This window comes from Rhopilema esculentum, chromosome 9 (assembly GCF_057945365.1).
Source record: "Rhopilema esculentum isolate cy_ngs chromosome 9, ASM5794536v1, whole genome shotgun sequence".
NCBI classification, from domain to species: Eukaryota; Metazoa; Cnidaria; class Scyphozoa; order Rhizostomeae; family Rhizostomatidae; genus Rhopilema; species Rhopilema esculentum.
Genome location: NC_142823.1, coordinates 11,919,661 through 11,943,629, shown reverse-complemented (window position 1 = coordinate 11,943,629; position 23,969 = coordinate 11,919,661). Strand labels below are relative to the sequence as shown.

Sequence of the window (23,969 nt, the reverse complement as noted above, 5' to 3'; positions counted from 1 at the left end):
TTTTTTCGATTGAATCCAAGCAATATTCTGTTGAAACGTTTTGCATTAATGGCCTGGTAAAGGAAACTACCAACCTGGAAGGGCGTAGGTCAGAACTTCCATGGGACAGTACTTGAATCTTTGGCAATTGGAGTTCAGCAAACTCATCGATCTCCATATTCCCATAGGTCACGACACCATCCACCACGCTCTGATAAAAAACTGCTCTCATGATTGACTGAATTCTCACGAGCTCATTTTTCGTTTCAACTTCTTCAATCGACTGGCAACGATAATTGAAAAGACCTGCAGCAGCAACGACTTTACGTCCGCCATTGCTGCTACACAAACCGCTGTTGTCACTGTGGTGACGGTGTGCACTAGTGTATTTATGATGATTTATAGGGGTGCTCAAATGAACGAAAATTTGGCAAACTGATTGGTCGAAGCCTTGTTTTGATTGATAGGGGTGCTTGACATTCCGGAAGGACATATCAGAGCGATTGGCTCAATTGCAACTTTGACCCTAGAAGTTGAGCTCAAGCACCGGTGGAATCAAAGTAGATCAATGGCCGACAGTGTGGTTTGACGGAGAAAGAAAAAATTGGTTTCAGCAAGTGATACTCCTGCAGCTCTGGGCAGCTCAAAATGAAATTTATAGCCATTTACAGTTTGAAGCAGATCCAGCTTATGCTAACTAACTTACGACAGTATGTCAAAAGTTTACTGTGAAATGCATTTACATCATATAAAAGGATTCAAGACGTTTCTCAGAGATTTGAAGAGATGTATTGAATGTTCTGTCTCGGGAAATTCTGACCGGTGCTCAAGCACCCCCAGCACCCCCAGCACCCACCCCCCCCCTAGTTCCGCCTCTGAATTGCCTGGTGTTTGCAAAATGGGCTGCTTGCACAAAGGATGTTGTGTGAGTGCTGCCATGCTGACTGTATTAAGATTGCTGTCAATTGATGTCAGGATGGGGTTACGTGGTGGTGCCTACAATGGCTAAGATGATTGAACATCCCCAAAGGGAGTTTCTTTGAAGGTTCCAAGCTGCATTTGTGGCAAATAATAGGGCTTACCTATATCTGGAATTTAGACTGGGTGCACAAGGGGCCTGTTGCAGAAGCAGGTCCTCAAGGAACTTGGAATTAAAAGTGAACACACAGTGGTTGTTTAGAAGCAATTCTGCCACAACGTCTGTGTGCATCATTTCCTTAACGATTCACAACAGATTGGCGGGCCTGGCCACATTGTTGAGATTGATGAGGGCCTGTTCGGCAAGAGAAAATATAATCGCAACAGAATTCTTCCTCAAAACTGGATATTTGGAAGATATGACCTGGTTGACAAAAAAGTGTTCCTGGTTCCAGTTCCTCGATGGGATGCCGTGACCTTACTAACAATTCTGCAAACTTGGGTTGTGCCTCCATCGTATGTTCAGACATGTGACAGGCATATAACGAAGTAGGGAACATAGGCTACTAACACAGAACAGTGAAACAAACCTACAATTTTGTCGACCCAGTCGCCAGGACCACTACAAACCACATGGAGGCAATGTGGGAACAGGCAAAATATAGATTCAAGTCACAGCATGCTTCAACAAATTGCAAACTTATACCGGCTACTTGGCAGAATTCATGTGGCTGCAGGGATTTAAGGAGAGCCTATTTGTTGTAGTAGAGGAGTTTTGGAGATAGAATGGTCTTTCAAAAACAAGGAGAAAGCCATTCAAAATACTGCTGATGAAGACCCTACTTTCTGTCTTGATGGTGCTCTCTCTTTAACATGGATCAAATACAATTTCAAATGTTTGTCCTTCAAGTAAAGTACTGTGATTTTGTTGTTTGCCCAGATATTGAAAAGCATATTCAAAGAGTTTCTTTCGATGACTGCTTCAGCAGCAACTTCGTTTCAGCATCTAAGGTTCTTCTCTCCAACCATGTGCCGCCTAAAATTGTCACGAAAACTATATTTATTCAAAACAGAAAGAAATGACTCATAGTGATGAATTGTGATGTGTTTGTAAGAAGAAAGCATATTGAAAAATGATTGTATGTGCTGGGGAAAACTGGAAAATACGAAAATTTCATTACAAGTGTATGGACATTAGAGGAAAACCAAACAAGAATGGTTCTGCCAAACCTGCTCACCTTAGCAATAAGTTTGCTCACCTTGTAATTTCTATTCGCTCCTTAACCGGAAATCGCATCTGATTGGTTAACTGTGCCGACCCTTGGCGACATGGTAGCAACCAATCTGAGTTGAATGTTTACATACAGCGTTTCACTGTGATCGAAGATAAAATCGAATTCTAATGTCGAAATTCTAAAGTTTTATGTAGTTTTCTTGTGTAATCATCATTGAAGTCTAATTATTGCTCAAGGCAAGCAGAATTTGTGTCAAATCGTTAAACTTTGTTACTTTGCCAATTTGTTTGCTTCGAAACGCTGGTTGTTCAATTTAAGAATAATGGACACTGAAATCACCACATTAGTGGGAATCTTGGAAAATGGAAATTTAAAGAAGACCAAAATAAGTTTTTTGAAATGTGTTCAGCCTCAAGTGAGCAAATTGTTTGGCTAGCTGAGAACACAAAAGACCAGTACAAGTCAAGTTTATGGGGAAAACACAGGTACCTTCGCCTGACAGGAAGCAATTTTGGGCTTATACTTGCAGCATATCAATGACATGTGTTGAATGGTAAACCATATCCACCATCTCTATTCAAAACACTTAAAGGTGAATATTCATTGGCTGGCAAGGACTGGATAATGTGGGGACAGATGCATGAAGAGAAAGCTATTCAAGAATATATTAAACTGACAGGTAACACTGTAAAGTCTGTTGGTTTAATATTATTACCTTGTGGTTTTCTTGGGTGTTCCCCAGATGGAATAATAAATTTGAAGGGTGTTGCAACCAATGATGTTGGTGTACTGGCAATAAAATGCCCTTGGAAACATTGTGACCATACAGTTGCAGAGATTATCAAGGAAGAGGTGGAAAATAAAAGATCTACAAGCTTTTACCTTAACCTGGATGCAACTCTCAATGAAAGTCACAGTTACTGGCACCAAGTTCAAGGTGAAATGAAAGCTGCAGATGCTACCTGGAAACATTTGTTGTTTGGACAACAAGGGAAATAAAAGTTATTTATGTTAGCCATAGCACATCATGGGCTGAGACTAACATTCCAAAGTTAAAGATTTTTATGCTATTGAATTTTTAACACAATGTATTAACTAGTTTATGAAATTTGTTGCTTCATTTTTCAGCAACAAGAAATATGTATTTATCAAAAATACCTTGTATTATATGTATTATTGCTGATTGCGAATTTACCAAAGCAGCACAAGTCTGTACAGGTTTGTTACACCAAGGTCTCAAATTTGCTGTTATCAAATTAAGTATTTTGTAATCTTTTAATTTTTCTATGGCTCTCTCCAAATGTATGCGCTAACTGGCTATTTTCTTGCTAAACATGGCTTCTTCTTTGGAGAACTGTTTCTTGCCAGAAAGAAAAGGTGGAAGATTCAGAAATATTCCCTTTGGTAGAAGGCAGGGGCGGCGGGGAGCAATAATAAATTGCTATTAATCGCGAGCGAAGCGAGTGAACAACGTGGGTCCGGGGGCCAGGCCCTTTAAAAGGGCGGAAACGCCCATCCTTTACAAGAGGGATACAGATATAAAGTTATCACTGCTCCTAAATGATGGTCTATTTTCCAAAACTACGCTCGTTTCTGAAAAATCCACAAAAATTTCTATTAAGATACGAAATATTTTGAAAAAAAGAAAACATTTCGTCTAAGCTCAAACATTATTGTTGTTTTTATTTTATTTTTACAACAAACGTGTATCGCAAATTGATCATTTTTTCAAGCACATCTATGAAAAAAATTGCAGTTATTTTCTTGAAAATCGTTCGAGCCGTCGCTGATTGCTCTCTCTGAACCTGCTAACAACATTCTGATAAAATGTTGGTTGTTTTGCCAATGATCGCAATGTACCATGCTCAACTTGTAAGAAAACAAGGTGTTCCTTTCTTTCTTGCAGCATTCTTGATCTCGATTCTGAAATCACTCTTTTCATACGGCTGAACACTCTTTCGCAGTGTACGCTTGTGAGTGGGGTCACTGCTGCAACTTCCAGGAGAACCATTGCCTGCGGAAGAGCATCTGCAAGGTCCGTGCTATGTATTACAGTGAGCAGGTCTTGCATACTCAATGTTTCTCCGTGTGCAATGTCTCCCTCAAGACCCGTACTTTCTCTAATTTCAAATTCGTCAATTTCTTCCACGTCTATCACCTCTTCCATCACCTGGTCACCAGAGCTACTTTCCTCGCGATGGCTTGCTTTATTACTTCTGTGCCTTGCTCTCCTTTGCTTCATGGCTCTGTTCCTTTCGTTCGCACATTTACGAAGAAGCAGCGAGATCTCATGGTTATTGTATAAAACTTCCAAATTGTGTTCCACTGAATTTATGTCATGAACGGCAAATGGGTACAAATCTCCGAATTCTCTGATGAGCTCTTTTATCTCATTAGGAGGCCTTTTGACATTCTCTGCAAACTTGGCGGGGTGAATCAGATCCATCCACTTGAATTTTTTGAGGTTCTCGAATCTCCATGAAATCTGCCCTGAAAACTCGATGCATACTTTTGATGCCACAATCGACAGCTTCTCTTTCCAAGCATCTTCGGATCCATTATTGTGCGTTTCCCTTCCTCTCCATCCTGCTCTGGCTCGTTCTACGGGGAAACTTGGGTCCGCATCGAGTGTAATTTGCCAAATGTCTTCAAAGCTTAGTGCAGCAAGAAAACGTTGGAAGTCGTCGAGCATAGATCTCAGCTGAACAGCATCCAATGTTGGCTTCTGCATAACGGTGATAATTGGCGTGCAATGCTCAAAGATCTTCCTGTACAACTTCAGTAAACATAGAAAGTCAACATTTTGGATGTTGGCAAGAAGACCTCTGGCTGTCGTTTGGGTGTCGACTTTCTCTCTCCCATTCGAAGACATCTGGTATAAGACTGTGCCGATTGTCTCGTAGCACGAATCGATTGCAGTAATGGCCGTGTCTCGAGAAAGCCACGTTGTATCACCAGGCTTTGGAAGATTATATCCAAGGTATCGCGTTCGCTTGGGACTGCTTCGGAAAAACGTTATCAGCTTGTCTAATATTCCAAAGAATTTAGCCACTTCTGGGATTTTCATCGATGACTGCGACGCACAAAGTGACATCCTGTGTGCAACGCAATGGTTGTAGTAGGCAAGTGGAAAGTAATCTCGCATTCTCTTTTGCACACCATTGAGCTCGCCACTCATTGTCGCCGCACCATCATATGATTGTCCAATCAGCTTTCTCTTTCCTGTCTCAGGAGTAACATTGTAGCTCCCTAATATTTTTATCATGATCTTTGTAAGCCCATCAGCAGATTGATCGTCAGATGCATCTGTGAGGCCAAGCAAATGTTCTTCGACATTCCCATCATGAATAAGTCTCACTGAAACAGCCGACTGCTCCGTGTTGCTCAAGTCACTGGTGTCATCCATCATTACGGATAAACATCTGGAAGCACTTACTCGATTTCGAATTTCATTCTGGACTTCTTGGAAAATGCATTTGATCAATTCGTTTTGTGGGTCGTGGGAGGTGTAACTTATCCGTTCCTTGTCTAGGAAAACTCGCAACTCTTGACTGTAGTTCCCTAACAAGTCCATCAATTCAATGAAATTTCCCCTGTTTGGAGAGAATTTCTCTTCAGAATGCCCCCGGAAAGCGAGTCCTTGGGCAGACAAGTAGACTGCAACATCAATATGGTGCTTCATCATCTTTGAATATCTTGATGCATTTTCATTATGTCTCAGAATTTCTCTCTGTCTTGCTTCATCAAGTGCACTGGCCACATCCACATTCCCTAAAAGCTTGTACGAAGCGTGACATGTCATGTGACTTTTTGATTCTTGGTGCCTGTTAGCAACATTCGACAAATTCCTGCCATCAGATGCAAATCCAGTTGGTTGCACGAAGCAAGCCTTCATCTGAAATAAATTATGTGAATAAATTGATAAAAATTCTTCTATTATCACCCACATTTTTATAAAAGTTACAGTGGAGTTGCAACCTTGTTTTTTATATTTAGCTCGATTTTAGCATCAAACTGCTCTTAATTTCAAATAGTTGTTTGTAGAAATCGAGGAGCGTATCACCTTCGTACACCTTTGGCAAAAATACTAATGTTTTAAAAAATCTCGGACGCCTTTTGGGAAGAGTGATACACCCCTTGGTATCTTGGTAGTAATGGAAACAATTACAGCAAATGTAGTCTTTACCTAAACGCCTAAACGATAGTTAACTATGCCTAAACCTAAACATTAAGTTATAGATGGTCAGTTTCGTAAACTTGAGCATAAGTAATACTAAAATGGCTTCTTGTAGGGACTATGACAGGGACATCTGATCAATCGGTGTCTTGTGAATAAGTGTGTTCATGAAAATGCCACAATTCCTTGCGTTTGTAAAAGGTGGCTACATATGCAGGGCTGTTTAGACTACCGCGGCTCTCCGCCGCTCGTTAAAAGCCCTGCTATTCATCTTCAATTTGTAATAGCAAAGCCGCTATAAACGAGACTTTCCGACGAGAGAAAATAGTAAATAGAAAATAGTAATCTTCTTACCTTCAAATGATCTCCCATGACTAAACATGGCCAGCAGAAATATGTATTCTTCTCTGAATCACCACATATCCAAGAAAAACCTCTATACACAGCTTCACACGAACGACTTTTAACTTTAACATCGGGGCATGGGCGTCCGTCTTTTTTAAGACGAAGGCGCTGTTCATGAGTTAATTTACCTCCTTGCATAGATATGAGGGAAAAGACAGTTGAAACACCCCATCGTACACCACCTGACGCTACTTGATTCATTTTGTATCTGAAAAGGTCTCTACTCTCTTCCCAACGTTTATCGAACTGACGATTTGTATGCGTGATCGCGTGTGAGCTCTTGCTATTCATTCCAAGAATTTAATAGCAAGGCTGTCAGATATGCGTATTTCACAATAGCCCGTTGCGTCACACCATAGCCACACTATGGCGCAACTCCTATTAGTTTCCTCCGTTTGCTATTCAGAAGGGCCAAGTAATAGCATGGCCATCGACGGCCACAGCGTGGATCAGAAAGGTATACACGCGGCATTCTTTGAATAGATTAAGTCGGGCAATCGCAATATCAAAAAGCACAGAGGGGTCAAATAAATCATGGAATGAAGGAACTGGATAAGGAAATCAAGATCCAGAAAAGATTTTACTGGTATAATTTATGTTACATTAATTTGTCTAATACAAAAGCAGAACATTTCTTTGGAAAAAAATTGCTATTAATGAAATAGCATAAATAGCACTATCCGCCACCTCTGGTAGAAGGTCATGAATCATGAAGCCTTATTAGGTCACCAGCCTGCCAAAAAATTGAATTGACTAACTTATTTCAATGAAAAGAACCACAGGATGATGAAATAATAGAAGATAATGTTACAAATATGAAACCTTATGGACCAGTTAAACATTAAACACACCAATTAATTGAAGTCTATGTCAGGTAAATGCTACAAAAGTTTTGACCTTAGATAGTAATAATAGGCTGAGAGAAATAATGTATGTATGTTGCTATACTTGTCCATTGCTGTGTTCGGACTGCAGAAATTTTGAAAAATGTAAACCAGTGTGATTAGGCATTGTAACTTTTAAGTTAGGGATCAGTTAACTTGCACACGAAAGTACATAAAATGGATTTTGAACTATTTCATTCCGAAGTAGAAAAACCATACCCTTACCACTATAACAGGGAATTTACTACAAAATACTTAGCAAAAGTCACACAAGTATTGCTTGACCATATGCAGTTGCAGTTAACAAAATTGCCATGACTGACATCATCATCCTGGAAAGACGTCCTGGTAACTAATTACTACAGTCACAAGGTTTGCCCCCTTAACTTCTTATAATTTTTTCGAGAATTAAAAATGACTTTAGAATAAAAATAACATGAATAAATGGCAATTCTGGAGAATTGTTTTTAGATGCTTCTTCACAAATAAACATAAGCAAAATTACTCCAAAGCGCAAGCACATCAAAAACTTTGAATAAAGATAGATATTGATTTCCAATCTTCTTTTTGGCAATGCCTTAGTAGATAAAAAACAATAATTTTGAAATTATTTTTCTCTGCTTTTAGGCAAAAAGGGGTTAGCTTGAAAAAAAGAACTGCGATAATTAATCAAATTTGGATGCAGCCTTGCTTTGATTTACTGTCATTTTGTCTTTGTTACTAGTGAAAGAATTAACCCAGATTCCTGAAAAACCTTGATTGGACAAACAATAATGATTTGTTTTTGGAAAGAACACCAGCCAGAATCTATCTTACGTTGTATTTCATGTACTTCACAAATTTGATATGCTTCCTTTACAGCAATACATCAAGAATTTTTCTTCGGAATAATACAAATTTGTAGTTTCTTCGATGTTAAATAATACAAAAATCGCTAGAAATTGATGATAGCCTAGTTAAATATGTAGAAAAATATCGGAAGAAACAAATCTAACAAGGAATATTTTTGTTTCCCTTGTATCCTGTCACGTGTTTGAAGAATACTGGTACTCTCTAGATGCTGTTGTAGACAGTTATATGTTAAAATTGGTAAATTTTCTTCGCACACAAAAATTTGTTGCAACATGTTTATTTGCTGCTAGAAAAAATATGAGAAATTAGGTGCACTTCTTCATTGTCAGGTCCGTTTAGAGTCAATAGAGTCATTCAAAGCTAAACAGCTGTTGTCAGCCATAGACCTTTCTCTGCCAGCTTTGTATTTGCCTTAGGCATAGACTCAAGGCACTCGGACAAAACCCCCCAGCTCAGGAAGTTGAAGTTTTGCAAAGCTAGGCAGTGCAGAGTTAGAGAGGGAAAAGGGGGTCCTTTCTAAAAGTTCTTAAGAAAAAGCCAGTAAAACAATGTGCACTTTTCTAAAAAGTGGGTATAGCTCCCTTGACTTCAGCATCGTTAACCCCTACGTTTGATGTGGTAAAGTCAACTTTCTTTTGAATAGCTTCTTTTATGCTTGTTATTTTTTTAGTGTGTTTTAGTGTTTTTAGTGTGTAAAAATGTCTCCTCAGGGACATTTTTGAGCGCGCACTCGAAGGGCTCAAACCAACGCATGCGTTGTTTGCAGTTGTTGTGACCTTTTTTCTTTTGTTATTTTATCTGCAATCATTGTAAATAAGATTATTTTATATAGTTAGTTGTTTGGAGATTTTATTTTGCGTGGCTCCCTGTAAAGCAGTATGTTGAGTGGATTACCTGTAATATTGAGTGGATTACCATGGACAAAAAAGTTGAAATGAAATGAAAAGAGTTGAGAAATGAAAATATTTTTTGGTGTTTTTAGAAGCAGATCGAAAAGAAACATCTTAGATCGTCACCACAAATGGGCACACCTTTGGTCATTTCCTATAGGACCTAAACAATTCAAGGGCAACTTGGTGAGCTGCAAAAGGCAGGTAAACTGAATTTTGGAAAAAAGAGGGTCTGTGCCCAGTGTGCCTCTCAGTTCTTATGCTTTTGCTTGAACTTAAAACATCATTGATGCGTTGACTGATATATCGAACATATGCGAGCCAACGTTGGTAGCAATCTGAAATCTGTTCAGGATAGTCACCAAAGTAAAAGAGAACGTATTGATTAAAAATATTTTCATTGCTCAAATTGCTTTCCAAATCGGTCTTCAGTTCTCTAGACAAAGGAAAATATTGAATTTTGCCTTACATGTAGGTATCAAGAGATGGCTGAAAAGTAGATTTTATTAGCATTCAAAATATTTATATGAATTGATATTGCTTGAAAATCAATTTCTTGAAAAGGGCACTCTACTGCCCCCATACCACTAGGGTAAAGGGGGTAGCTGCTGGGTAGATCAAAAGGTATGCCCAATTTTTTTATGTAGAATTTTATTTTTGATGGATTAATACTAAAATGAAATGGTGGATTTTTGAGGTTGCAGGTTTTACTGAAGAACAATGTTTTACAAGGACGTGTAGCTGAAGAGGTTTGATAAAGGAGTACAGAAAGTATGGGAAGATGACAATAGTGCAAATTTCTTTACTCAAATTTAACTGGAAACGTCAAAAACTTTTGTTATGATATTGTTCGTTTTATTATAAAGTGATGAAATTTTTTTAAAATCTAGAAGTGCCTCTTCAATTATTTCCACTTCACTTTCCAATGAAAGTTTTTCCAATAGTTCAGTTATAGTCTGCCAAAATGTGGTAAGCCAGATGGATTCAGGGTTGATTTGAACTTTAAGCTGGACCGAAACTCCTTTTTTGAAATTTCGGCTCTTTGGCTCGATTTACATTGTAGACATCTGATAATATGTTTACCAACGCCTGACATCCTTTTGCTATAGGTCTGACAAATTTTGAAAATTTTACAGATTTTTCACAATCTCGAAACACTCAAGTGTGACCTAAGTTTCTTCTTCTTCAAGAACGTCGTGGCCAGTTATTAGGTGGACTTGCTGGTTTCTCTCTTCAAAAGAAGTATCAGTCCTTGAAGTGAGCTGTGCGACACCTATAAATATAGAAATTAAATATTAGCGAATTCTAGCTTGAAACAAAAATAATTAGAATAATGACTGTGAATGGGAAAATGTAAACGATCAAGTTGCTAACGAAGGAAAATATTTCTAGACCTACAAAAGAATAATAACAAGTATGAGAATAATAATGTGGACACGAGCAATGTGCAGCTTTTAAGCTAATAAGAAACTTATAAGATTTTGGGTACTGAAAAAATTAGTTTTGTTAATACCAATTGAATGGGGATAGTTGGTCCTAGAAAGTATACTGTAGAAAAAAAATAGTGCAGTTTTGAAATGAAATGTTTGGTTGTTGAAAAAAGGAATTTAATATTTCAGAGAATTATCAGAAGAAGTATAATGGTATTGTTTATTTCTTCAAAAAATGTAATTGTTTAACATCGATAAGTAGATATGAATAGTTTTGTAACTGCTTGGTAGTTAAGGCAATGGTTTTTTGGAGGATTTATTTTTTGACAGACAGTTTAGCAGATAGAGATGGAGACTTCTTTTGGTGAATACAAAAATGTCAACAAAATATAAATAGAAGGTGTATAAGAGCGCTTGAAAAATCGAGTGAACGAGGATTTCTGAGATTTGTTCCTTGGACATTATAATAACTGAACCACGTAAATAATTTAAATGATAAGCATGAAAGAAAAAGCCAACTCTTACCTTTGTAAGACTTGATAACAAGGTTTTTGAAGAGGTACATTTTGTTGTGCTGAATACTATTATTAAGTGGCTCCCAGAGATGAAGTTCTGTTGTCCCGGAGCTGTCGTCAGCAATACAATCTTCTTCAACGTGTAGGGTTTCTCCTGTTCTGAAGAAGAAAACAGCGTTTGGGGGTTGGTTTCCGAATGATATGGTTGCTGTGGTCTTTATGATCTGGCTAAGCTTCAAGGTTGGCACTTCGGAAATATGGATGTGTGTCGCTTGACTTGAGATGGACAGTGGTGGCTGGAGATTTTCTGTTTTTTGATAGTCAAAATTGATGGTTTGCCTAGGGATATCAAATGCAGTTGACTCGTGATTGAAGATCATGATGCCTTCATTGTCTGACTTTGTATTTTTAAGACTTACGGTATTTCTTGAGCGTTGGAGTTCAGTAAGGTATTTATGTTGTTGGGTGTTGTATCCAATGACTTTTTGTACTTTGGACGGGCTTGTTTGTAAATAAAAGTCATGTTACTTGTGTTTCCTTTTGAAATTTTTATCAGGGACAGGCAATGCAAGTAACCTTTGGAGGACTCTAGTGAAAAGAAGAAATAATTAGTCAATGGAACTTTCGAATATTAGCAAGTAGTAAGCACATTATATTGGTTTGTTTTAAGAAAAAGAATGGAAATCTTTTGGTGTTGGAGAAAGTTCTTTTAAGAATTGGTTTCTACAAATAAAAATGTATTTGACGATGTTTAAAATTTTGCAAAGGGCTGCATTTTATTCACAAATATGAGCAAGAAACTGTCTGAGAATATTGATTGTTTTCTCCAGGTTTAAACTGTAGTCAGTAAATGATAACGACAAGGTTTTGTTTTAACCCACAATGGTAGTTGTGCGCTAGTATATGGATGTTTATTTTAAAAGAATAATATCCACACAAGCCAGAAAAGGTACAAAGACATTGAAGTTACTCGAGGGATCTTGAGATTTCTTTGCCTCTGCCATTTTGATGATGTATTTAAACGTTCTTTTGGTGCAACAAAATATGGTGTAGAACTGCGACTTGTGGTAAAAATGCTGAATTGATTTTATATGTTATCAAAGGGCTAGAGCGTGGTAAATATCATTGTTGAAATATGGAATTTATTTTGTATTTTTTGTTGAAATCGGAAATCGATGATAATTTTTTAGATTTTTGTAGCAAATTCAGCCGTGAAAACAAATGATTATTTGAGGATAATTTAAAAAAAGCTATTGAAAGCATTGTGCTAAGAGCTCTCTAAAATTTTGGTGGCTTTCCGACTGTTCCATTTCTTGGTTGTCTGCCCGTTTTTCCTTTTTCCCTGGGTAGATTGCAAATATCGTATTGACCTTGAACTCGTAGCTCATAAAATCCAACTTTCCCACCTACATTTGTTACTATATAAAATCCTTTTTATGTTAAGAATAAAAAATGCACCGGAAAAGCAAAAAAGCCTATTCCAGCTCACAATGTTGCAGAATCTGGGCCATTTATTGTCTGGAGAGGAGGACAAGAACCAAAAAAAACTCTGAACTTTCTTCTTCTGTTCTCTCCACTCCAGCTAATGCAAACTATTAATTAATTCAAACCTGTATGCTGTTCATGGTGAAGAGATTGGCAAAAGTTACACGGCACTGTCTCATGGTGAGCTCGCATGGAGGAAAATTGATTTGATAGAGTTTTGCAGGTTTCTGGCCCACCTAATTTATATGGGCATTGTCAAGATATCCTATTTTCTGGATTGTTATGGTCAATGTTTCTGCCAACATTTAGAAGATATTGTGCAATTCTTGCAATCTTTAAGGCTGTGATCAACAAAATGTGATACACTGGGGTTTTAAATGATGGATTTTAGCAGACTAAGGTCTTCCACTGGCTACAGTTGGGATATGGTAGTTAATACTGGCAGAAAGAGAGGAGACGGCTGGGGTGACTACACGGTGAAGTAGACAACCTTCAAGGAATACCTGAAGCATTAGGTAGACAAAGGTCCACGTCAGCGGCAGATGAGATTTCTGGTTTATTGTCGCGGGTAGCAGCAAGAGTTGTTATCAAGCTGACAGAGCCTTTGAAGAATAAGGGCTACATACTGTTTGTTGATAATTATTATACAAGCATTCCTTTATTTTAATATCTTTCATCTGTTGGGTTACATGCAGTTGAAACCATAATAGAGAGTTTACGAAACAAGACGAGACAGATCGAGACAAGCTGAAAAGGTCTGGAATCTAGTCATCCCGATGCGTTGACCTTTTTCCTGTTACGATTCACAACTTGCCTGTCACAACGCATTGCAGTTTGGCGCCAAATTCAGTTTACTCGAAGCTGCAAAAATGGCAAACAATTTATTCATCGTGCTCGAGGAAAATATGGAAGATGTCGAGGACTAACTTTTATTACATCGTGGTCACGCAAACAACGTTAATCTTCATTTAGAGCTTCCATATTTTAAATATGAACGTTTTAGCTTGGAAGATATGGCCGAAGAGGAGTGCTCTGTTGAAATGCGTTTCAAAAAGCAGGACATATACAATCTTGTGCAAGCCCTTCAACTGCCAGAAATTTATCGATGCTACAATGGTGTCATTGTTGGCCCCGCTTTGTGTCTGCTTGAAGCGTTTCACGTATCCCTGCCGGTACGCGGATTTAGTCCCAAGATTCGGAAGGCCTGTTCCGCAACTATGCATGATCTTCAACTTGGTGGTTGAGGATATATATGACAGGTTTTCCAATCTACTGAACGACCTGAACCAGCCATGGCTCTCAAGAGAGAATCTCCAGTCATTTGCTGATGCAATACACAACAAAGGTGCTGCATTGGACAACTGCTGGGGATTTGTTGATGGCACTGTCAGGCCTATATGCAGGCCAACCAGGAATCAAAAAGCTGTCTACAATGGGCACAAAAGGGTTCATGCACTCAAGTTTCAGTCAGTTGTTGCTCCAAATGGTATGATTGCAAACCTTTTTGGGCCTGTTGAAGGTAGAAGACATGACAGCAGATTGCTTGTAATGTCTGGTCTACTGGAGCAATTAGAACAGCACTCGTTTTCCCCAGATGGTGCAACTCTTTGCATCTATGGTGACCCTGCATACCCGCATCGTGTTCACCTCCAGCGCCCGTTTGCAAGAAGAGCAGCTCTCACACCTGATGAGCTTGCTTTTAATCAATCAATGAGTCACGTAAAAATTTCTGTTGAGTGGGTGTTTGGAGACATCATCAACTTCTTCAAGTTTGTGTATTTCAAGAAAAATCTCAAGATTGGCCTCAGTTCTGTTGGGAAATTTTATGCTGTCAGTGCATTGTTAAGAAATGCTTTTACCTGCTTGTATGGCAACAGCACTGCAAAATTCTTTGAAGTCGAGCCCCCAACACTAAATGAGTATTTCTTGTAGATATACTTGATTCCACAGACTTGAAAACCAGAAAGGCACAATAAACAGTTTTTTTAAAAACTACCACATTGCCAGAGTTATTATGGCATTCCCAGTAACACCACACTCAATATTGCCACACATGTTGCATTAGAATTCAACAAACCTTCTCTATTATAGTTTGCTGTTCTGTTTATTAGCCACATCTGTTTATAAATGCCCCCTTGATGATAGCTGCTCAAAATTAAGCTTAGAGAGAAAAATAATCTACACCTGTGTAAATTATACTTATGTTAAAAAACAAATGCCACCGTCAGGCCAACATGCAGGTCAACCAGGATCTCGTTTCCAAAAGAAATCAGTACTGAACTTCCTCCATAAGAAGGAATCAAATATGTCACGCTCAATGGCTGGAAGTTGTGCAGGATCACCCATTAAAATGATGTGCTTACCTCCAAATTGCATATGCTGCAAAAGTGACAGATTCAATGTGAATGTTGTTGACCCTTAAGTTACCAAGATCTGCATGATCTGGATTGAAGTCAGCAACAGTGACTTCTTCTTCATCTTTGACTGCATTGGCACAATGGGCAGTTGTTACCTCATCAATGAACGTATTGAATTCGTCTTCACCGATCCAGTCCATGTCACATAAGGATTGTGCCATCTTGCGCAGACGAGCGAGTGAGAACCCTCTTTGTCTGGCATCCTGGAGAGCAGTCATGGCGTCGTCTCGCTCTTCAATCAGGTTACGAATGGCACATTGTTTTCGACACATTGTTTGGAGAAATGACAGGCGTTTTTTTCCGCAAAGGCAGATTCAACACCGGCTTTTGCATGTAGTAGTTCTCCTGGTTTTCACCATTCGGAAGGTAGAATCTCCACCGGGCAACAGCTTCAACCTTGCGCTGTTTCCATCTTCTACCCATTCAGTCAACAAGGACTGCCGGACGTACGTCTGACGTGTCTTCCTCATCTGAGCTGTCATCATCCTGCTGTAAATTAGAACGACGACTATTATTAGATCTGTCTAATAAATATTTTTCAGCCCAGTCAACGTATAAAACGTTTTCGAGCTGTCGAGGGCGTTCCATGTACGCATCCAACAGATTAGAATAAAAAATATCATCACTGTCTGTATTGCAAGGAAGATCCTTCTTACGATTAACATTTCCCTTCTTATGTTTGGTGGTTTGCTAATTTTAGCTACGGTTCTAAGTGCAAATGTCGATAAAGGGATCTGCGTGGAATTGCGCAGTTTTATTTTGGGATCATAAGCTGTGGTGTGACAGATTGAAAAAGGGCATTTCACCTCTATGCATGCCCTCCCGCAGAATTGACATGAAACAATAGTCAGGGCTTCCACCAGCAAATGGCATGTCTTGACATAAGAACAACCCACATGATGTTATTTTCACATGATTATAGTGCTTTCCAAACTCTTTCTTGAAGGATTCTATTGCAACTGGTTCCATTGCTCTTCTATACTTTAGAGATGGCAGTTGGTCAACTATATCTGTGGCTCCAGCAATTTTGGAATAGATATTCCTCAATGAGTCTCTCTTAGAATCCCCCTTTCTCAAAGTGGCCATACAAGTTTTGACATCATGTCCCTTAGATCCAGTGATAGCATGCTTTCTAAAGAAATGCGAATGTTGCTTATCTGCCTGTCCTCTGGTTAACATCTCTATTGTGCTTATACCTTCCATTTTTACCGCTTTTATATGGTTCAAGAAATCAACTCTATTGGTAGATTGTAAAAATGTTCTTCGAATGGAATAACCTTTGCATTTTGCACCTCTGTTGCTGGTAACTCTTTCTTTGGCAGTGCTTTAAACATAATATATTCAGACCTTTTACAGACTGTCTCAAGGGATTTTGCCATGTCCTGCAGGTTAAGCTCCTGTCCTGCAAGTATTCAACATGCTCCAAAGGGTCAAAATTCTTCTTGGGGGAACAGTTCAATTCAACTTTCTTTTTCACTATTCCTCCTAAAATGGTCCGTTTTAGCTTTAAATCTTTAATCTTTACTGGCTTCACAACTTTGCTTGAAGTGCAAGGAGGATTATTAAGTCCCATTCTGCTCACAGCCTCAATCCTAAAGAGAGCTGCTACAACATGATTGCATGTCTGAGACAGTCCAGCCATGCATGAGCAGTGTGTTGAGACAATGTTTCCAATTACATTTCCCCAAACAGATCCACAGTTTATGTGGGGTATCATTGATTCGTTGTGATGGTCTGCAATTTCCCTTGAGAAAACAGAACTCACTATCATCAGCAATGGGATGAAAAAGTAATGGTGATAGCCAACCCTGCGAATAGAAACTGTAGCCCTTTGACTGTTTATATTCAGAGAGATCATTACTGGAGAGCTCATTTGGATGAAATGACAGAAAGTTATAAATATCTGGATAGAGAGTAACAGGCCTTTCGTGCTCAAGGTGATCCCTAACAAAACAAGGTCTCATTGATGACATAAGCACAACAAGAAATTGACTCGTTTTGAGTTTTCTTAGGCCAATAGGTTGCATTTCTTGGTGCATTTTAAAAAGGCCTCTTTAGAACAACATTTTCACTATCAATTCTTAAATCTAGGTGAGCCTGAAAATTGTCACAGTCATATTGAATCCAAAGAGAACAACAATTTTCGCAATGGATATTATAATTTCTCTATTGGCTGAAATAGTATCCTAAAGTATTTAGCCCTGAATAATATTTATGTGTCATTCGTGACAATAGCAGCGTGAGTGCTAGTGCGATATCGGGTCTGTACTGTGTTGTTGTATTCTTTGGAAAGGCATGTTTGAAGTATTGGAATGAATAGGGATTTCATGGATACTTTGTGTGATGTATATACTCTAAAGCCTGAAATACAGAATCAGTTTTTAACTAACTGTTTACAGTTTTTGAGTATAAATTGTATTAAGCAAAAACTGATGCATTATTGGTTGTCAGTTTTTGACTGAAGAAGTTCAACATGTCCAATTTTGTCAGTTTTTAACAAATGGGATTTCTATTTATTCCTAAAGACTCTTTTGTTTTAAGCTGATGCCACGCTAAAAACCTAGCGCAAGATGCAAATTTTTTCAGTGCAGCATTGATTTCAAAATGAGGAAAGTTTGAAACACAGATGAGTTCATATATGCATTGAAGTACGGAAAATTATTATGCAATGTAACGTCAGTCTAGGAAGAAATTTTCATAATGCGAAAAGTTTGAAAATGATCCCTTTTTCCTTTTCAAAAGAAAATTATCAACGACAAAGAGGCTATGTTCATGACTAAACTGTAACATGAATTTAAATAGATCTCTAAACTGTAAAAGGTAAAGAGGCATCTAATTATAGAGCCTTTCGAGTCAAACAGAGGTTGAAAAACCGCTTTCCTCAGCTTATTTTTCATACACCTGGTCACAGGAACAAAAGTGAAATTACATTCTGTGAGGATCTTTCTGTTTGGTCAGTAATTGAAGATAGTACAATTACAACAAATGAGATTGATGACAGTGACTATGAGTTGTACTCAATTAGAATATCAGAATTCATAAGATTATAGTAGAACCTTGTTCTATGCAGCACTTATTATTCGAAAATACATGACTGAATGTCCAAAATTCTTCACCCATTGGCCCCCAAAAATTGCAGAATTTTGTTTAGTGAATGCAATAAGTAAAATTCCTGCCAAGCTGTCCAATTTTTTGGCAGGGGCCCTAAATATTTCGGATGAATTGATTCAGGATAATGTGCAAATAGAAATTCCTGGAAAAGATCAGTTGCAAGTCCTTTCAATTGCCCAAGACATAATATATGTAGCTTCAAGAAGCAGACACTTTAAGCACTAGGCTTAGAAATCACTGTTAGGCAAATGAGGCACAAGACCTGACCAAGATAGTGAATGGGTTTGGGAATGCTGCTTTCCATTTAGCAGTTTTGTCACTAGATACTGCTTTAGCATATCAAACAGCTAAACAGTGACTTTGTTATACCAAAGGGCATTGTAAAAAATACTCTGACAACAATGTTTTCGGACAACATCGATTTTTGAGAAGAAACAGCAACTGATTTTGGAACAACGCATATGACAAATGGAATCGTAATTCAACAACAGAGAGATTCCAGTGAGCGGCCTCCTAGTTCAGAAAGTGCTGTTCCAATCAAAAAGTCAATTTGTTGTATGAAGCAATTCGTTGTATGAAGCAAGTACCACAACAAATTGAGCCATACTATCTAGGCAAGAAAGAGTCACCAAATTTATATTCAGTGGCAACTAGCATTGACATAGAACTCTCCGAGCATCAATGTCCTCTATCTCAAAGTCAAATAATAGACTTTTCATAAATTGCCTGCAAAGAAATAGGAAGTAAAGAGAACAGTTTACTCCCAGGTTGGACTAGTTTTGATTCAATAATTTCAGAAAAGCCACCTAGGGTGTCTCGTTTTGCATATCTACCCGTTATTGATGCCCCAGTCACAGATATGTCCACTATCAAAGGAATATTGACCAGAAGCTCAGACATAATGATGAAGTTGGATATTTATTGCTCTGTGTTAGCCTTTTATGAAGCTGTACAACAAGTTCCATGGAAGTCTGAAGACTATAGAAAACGATTTGTTGTCAGGTTGGGGGATTTTCATGCATGCATGTCATATGCCACTGCAACCTTCTGTAGATTTCCTGAAGCGGGTCTTCAGATTTGATATTTCAGTTTATCATAAAATTTGATATTCATTTTCCATTCCTCGATGATGTTAATTTTTCCATGTTTTTAAGTTCTCAAAAGATGCCCTCGCAAAGTAGATTTCTAAGAACCTATATGTCCATATATACACATCTTGTGTTTGATAAGGACCTATTTATTGAGTCAGAGACAGTGGCTGCTGGTTTTATTGATAGAGTAGTACAACCAGTGCATCAGAGCACAACAAATTGCATATGAAGCTCTCAAGCGAACAGTTTCAAGCATTTTTAATGGTTTTGAGCAATGACAATGCTTTGGAAATAAGATGCTTCATAGAGGTCATGTCCGAAACTGCTCATGATGAGAAATTGTTTCAGGATCATTTGAACTGCCCTTTACTGGAGGACACAGTGTTAAGGGATATGATTATATGCTTTCCTAAGTGATGAATTTCATGAAATTTTTTAATCTTCTTTGTCCCACTTGAAACCATCCTTTTTTCATACAGAGGTTGAGTCATCACCAGTCTATGTCAATTTCATGATTAATTTGCATCTTTTACTTGACTTGTTATATTGTTTTCACTTTTGGGTCATTTAGCAATACTTTTTCTTATTCTTCAACTGTATGGATATCTGCCTATTGCCAACAATTGCCATCACTTCTAAATAGCTTTGTAAGAGTTTAGGTACTCAGGATTCTTGACAAAATAGCATGAGCTTTTACAATGAGTACATATTTGTTTGTTATATCAAAGGGTCATTCCATACCAAATCAACACAGCCAAAAAACCTTAAGTACTCAGATTCTTCTGAAACTTCTCATACATCTATAAATTGACAAGAGATAAACCCCTGTAAATTTTTCTTCATTCCCCCCTGGGCATTAAGCCTACAACCCCACATTGTTAAAGTTTGTATATTTCCATTTTGTGATATGCAAAGTTTTGTGTTGGGGTTTACATGGATTCCAGAGTTATAGCCATTTCACTGGATGAAGATTTATTTTTTGAAAAAATTTGAGTAAAATTGTTTAGGGAACCTATTGTAATGAAAGTCTTGCAATGGAAAGACTTATTTGGTATATTCATTCTTAACAATGGTTTGTACCACTCGTTTCCTTAAGTGAGCCTTTTATAAAAAAAATCTGAAGATTAGCAATGATCCCTCTTTTTATTTAAATAATACTTTTTTAACCATAAAAAACTTTGCCGAAAGCAGATACCAGCATGAAAATTTGCAATGCTATTGAGTCAAATCTGTCTGTCTGTCTGCAATCTTTAAGCTTCTTTTAGAAGAGTAGAGGGCTACATAGGAATTAGAGGGCGTGACACTGAATCTGACACCAATCAGCAGTTACATGTTCATTTCAATAAACTGTCTTTGTGCTTTCAAAAATAATGAATCGACCTGTTAAAAACAACTCTTGTTTGTAAATAATCTAATTGATTATCTGATGAAGCTTCAAAGACACCCATTCATAGCACAGGAACAATCTTCTTTTTTAAAGGAAATGAAAATGCAGTTGGAGAAAGGAGGCTTACTAGTAATTGGTGATTTTGCAGATAATTATTCATTTGTAATGCAACATGATGCTCAAGGGTTCCATTGGAACAACAGCCAGGCAACTATTCATCCTTCTGTGACTTACTACAAGCCTGCCGATGATAAATCAGACAAAATTGAGCATTTAAGTTGTGTAATTATTTCAGATTGCTTAAAGCATGACACAGTTGCAGTGTATACGTTTCAGGACAAAATGATGAAGCATTTAAAGGATGCCATTCCTTGCATGAAAAGGGTATCTACTTCTCGGATGGTGATGCTTCCCAGTATAAGAACAGGAAGAGCTTTGTGAACTTAGCATTCCATAAAGAAGACTTTGGAATATCTGGTGAATGGCATTTTTTTGCAACATCACATGGAAAAGGAGCTTGTGATGGTGTTGGGGGGACAATCAAGCGTCTTGCAGCAAGGGCAAGCCTCCAACGTCCACATGGTGAACAAATTCGAACACCAAAGCAACTTTTTAATTGAGCAAAGGAAAACATCAGGAATGTAGTTTTTGAGTTTGTTTCTGAAGAGGAATTTGGAAGTGAAAGATAAAGAGAAATTTTTATCTTAACGGTTTTTGAAAAGCAAAAGAATAGAAGAAACGCAAAAGCTCAATGCATTCATCCCAGTGGCAGGCTCTACAACTGAGCTTATCACAAAAGAGTACTCCAGGGCTTACGATAAAAGGCAGGTTTCAGTTGTTCCAGTACAGCCACAAGAGCTTCTGTCATGGGAAAGCATAAATGGCTACATCACTTGTAAATATGATGGGAAATGGTGGCTTGCTTATGCTCTTCATAAGATGAAGGAAAGAAATGAGGCAGAAATTAAATTTCTCCATCTATCTGGCCCTGCTGCTTCATTCACGTATCCAGCTAAATATGACAAATTGATTGTTCAGCGGGAAGATATTCTCACAAAAGTCAATCCTACAACTGCTACAGGGCGCACCTATCAATAACAACAAAGGGAAATTGATCATGCAACAGAACAATTGACCAAAACATAAAGAATGTTTCTTGGTTGAACAACTACTTGCGAAAGTGACCTTAAAAAGTCCTGTTTCTTTTTCTATTGACAACAAATTATGGTTGCAACAAATATTTAGAATTCTAAATGTATGTTTTCCAACCACTTTTTCTTATACTTAGAACCTTAGTGCTTCTCCCTCATTGTAATTTATTGTGTGTTACTGAACTAGGTGTCAAAGATTCAACATTTGCAAATAATTTGTTTCAGTGTTCCAACAATTACAGTCCTTATTCTCTCAGAGTAAATCTTGCCTGCCTTGAATTAGTGCCTAGTCATCATTCAAAAGGAAACTTTGCTGCCACATGACTGACACATTATGACTTAAATTGTTCCAGTATAATGATACACAATGTTAAACAGGCTGTACCCCTGATTTCAAAGGGTTAAATGAGGAAAAATTGCACCTCATGTGTAGCAGTAGTATGTAACAGAATTAACATGTGTAGCACTAGTTAATACTGTAGTATGTAACTTATTACTGTGGTAGGTTAATGTCAGTTCATACTTTTCTTTTTTTCTTGTAAGAGTTTGTTATTGTTTTTAATATAGAATAGAAATAAACATGTAGTGATTTTAAGTCATTTTATAGATAAGAAATAATAGAAATAACGGCAGAAAGCATCAAGTAATTAATTTTTTATCTTTAGTATAAAATGTTGGAAACAGCTCATTCAAATAAATGTCTCAAAGCAATGGGAGTAATATTTTTTCCCAGTTTGGTTCTCTGATCACTTGGGTGTACTATATCTCCTTTAGAGTCCAAAGTACAAAATGTGCCCAATTGACACCAACTGAGGCCATTTCAGCTTGCACCTGATTCCAGTATTTGTGGTTCTCTCTCAACTGACTATCTTTCTTAAAGTAGAATGAGCTTTCCTAAGAACCATCAGGTAAATCATTTTTCATAATCTCATTAATGCTTGAATGGGCATTAAACTTTAATAGCCCTATAGGAACGCTGATTGGCGATGTTCCTATATTTAATTTTGCTTTTGTTGTTGCGAATGCTGTCGTTTTTATGTCTGATTTAACGTGCAGAAAACACAGAGCCAGCAAGAGACGATATTGCCTGACCTTTGCGTCTTGATGAACTTACTGACTAATTACAATTTAGGAAGTATACGAGGGTCACTCCAAAATTATTGAGATATTCAAAAACCGCAAGAGGCATCGTGTTCAAATTTTCACAGTTTCTCAAAATACTCTCCACTGGCTTCCACACAAAGTCTCATACGATAAAACCACATTTCAAAACAATGGGCCCATTGTTCCGCGGCCAGGTCAGAAACAGCCTTGTTGAAGGCACTAACTGCATCATCAGCGCTATCAAACTTGGTTCTGTGAATTTTTTCTTTCACCGCTGGAAAGAGAAAGAAGTCACAAGGTGCCAAATCAGGAGAATAAGGCGGGTGGGTCATCAACTGAACTGAATTTTCGGACAGAAAGTCGATGGTCAAAGCAGCTGTGTGAGCGGAAGCGTTGTCATGGTGCCAAAGTAGACCTCTTAAGCCGGTCCTTGGACGTTTATTTCACCAAACTTCTAGAACCTGTGGTATGCAGTGGTTAACATACCAATCCGTGTTCACTGTACAGCGGTCTTCAACTTGAATGGTTGAGACATGACCAGTCTTTGAGAAAAATGATGCAACCATCCTTTTGCCAACGCTTCTGGATCGCCAAAATTTTTGCGGCAGGTTTTCACCTGGAAAGATCCAAATTGAGGATTGGCGCTTAGGCTCCGGGTCAAATTGGTAAACCCAACTTTTATCGCCTGTCACAATGTCATAAATCCGTTTCGACTTCCCTTCATTTATTTTTTGCAGCTTGAGCTGGCACCAATTGACTCGCTGCTCTTTTTGCTCATCTGACAAGCAATGTGGCACCCAGCGGGCAGCCACTTTCCGAACTTGCAAGTTTTCATGCAAAATTGTGTGCAAACCTGCTGATCCAATCTTTAAGCTATCCTGCATCATAGAATAAGTCATCCGACCATCTTGCCTTAGCATCTTCTCCACAGCGGCAAC

The 23,969-nt window shown here is 38.1% G+C and overlaps 3 protein-coding genes across 3 annotated transcripts; 1 reads left to right on the top strand and 2 right to left on the bottom strand.

The window, feature by feature from the left end:
* Positions 1–3,869: 3,869 nt before the first annotated feature.
* Positions 3,870–10,114, bottom strand: LOC135694218 (zinc finger MYM-type protein 1-like). The gene is made up of 2 exons (XM_065212920.2): positions 6,664–10,114; positions 3,870–6,027 (listed from the first exon to the last, which is right to left on the bottom strand). The coding sequence occupies exons 1-2, from the start codon at positions 7,003–7,005 to the stop codon at positions 3,889–3,891; spliced, it is 2,481 nt and encodes an 826-aa protein (XP_065068992.2). The 5' UTR covers positions 7,006–10,114; the 3' UTR covers positions 3,870–3,888.
* Positions 10,115–10,243: 129 nt separating this feature from the next.
* On the bottom strand, positions 10,244–11,700 carry LOC135682968 (uncharacterized). The gene is made up of 2 exons (XM_089110317.1): positions 11,296–11,700; positions 10,244–10,613 (listed from the first exon to the last, which is right to left on the bottom strand). Exons 1-2 carry the CDS (start codon positions 11,663–11,665, stop codon positions 10,510–10,512), a joined length of 474 nt encoding a protein of 157 aa, XP_088966443.1. The 5' UTR covers positions 11,666–11,700; the 3' UTR covers positions 10,244–10,509.
* A 2,104-nt stretch (positions 11,701–13,804) lies between these two features.
* LOC148959691 (uncharacterized) lies at positions 13,805–14,702 on the top strand. Its single transcript, XM_089110310.1, has one exon. The coding sequence runs from the start codon at positions 13,884–13,886 to the stop codon at positions 14,700–14,702; it is 819 nt and encodes a 272-aa protein (XP_088966436.1). The 5' UTR covers positions 13,805–13,883.
* Positions 14,703–23,969: the final 9,267 nt, after the last annotated feature.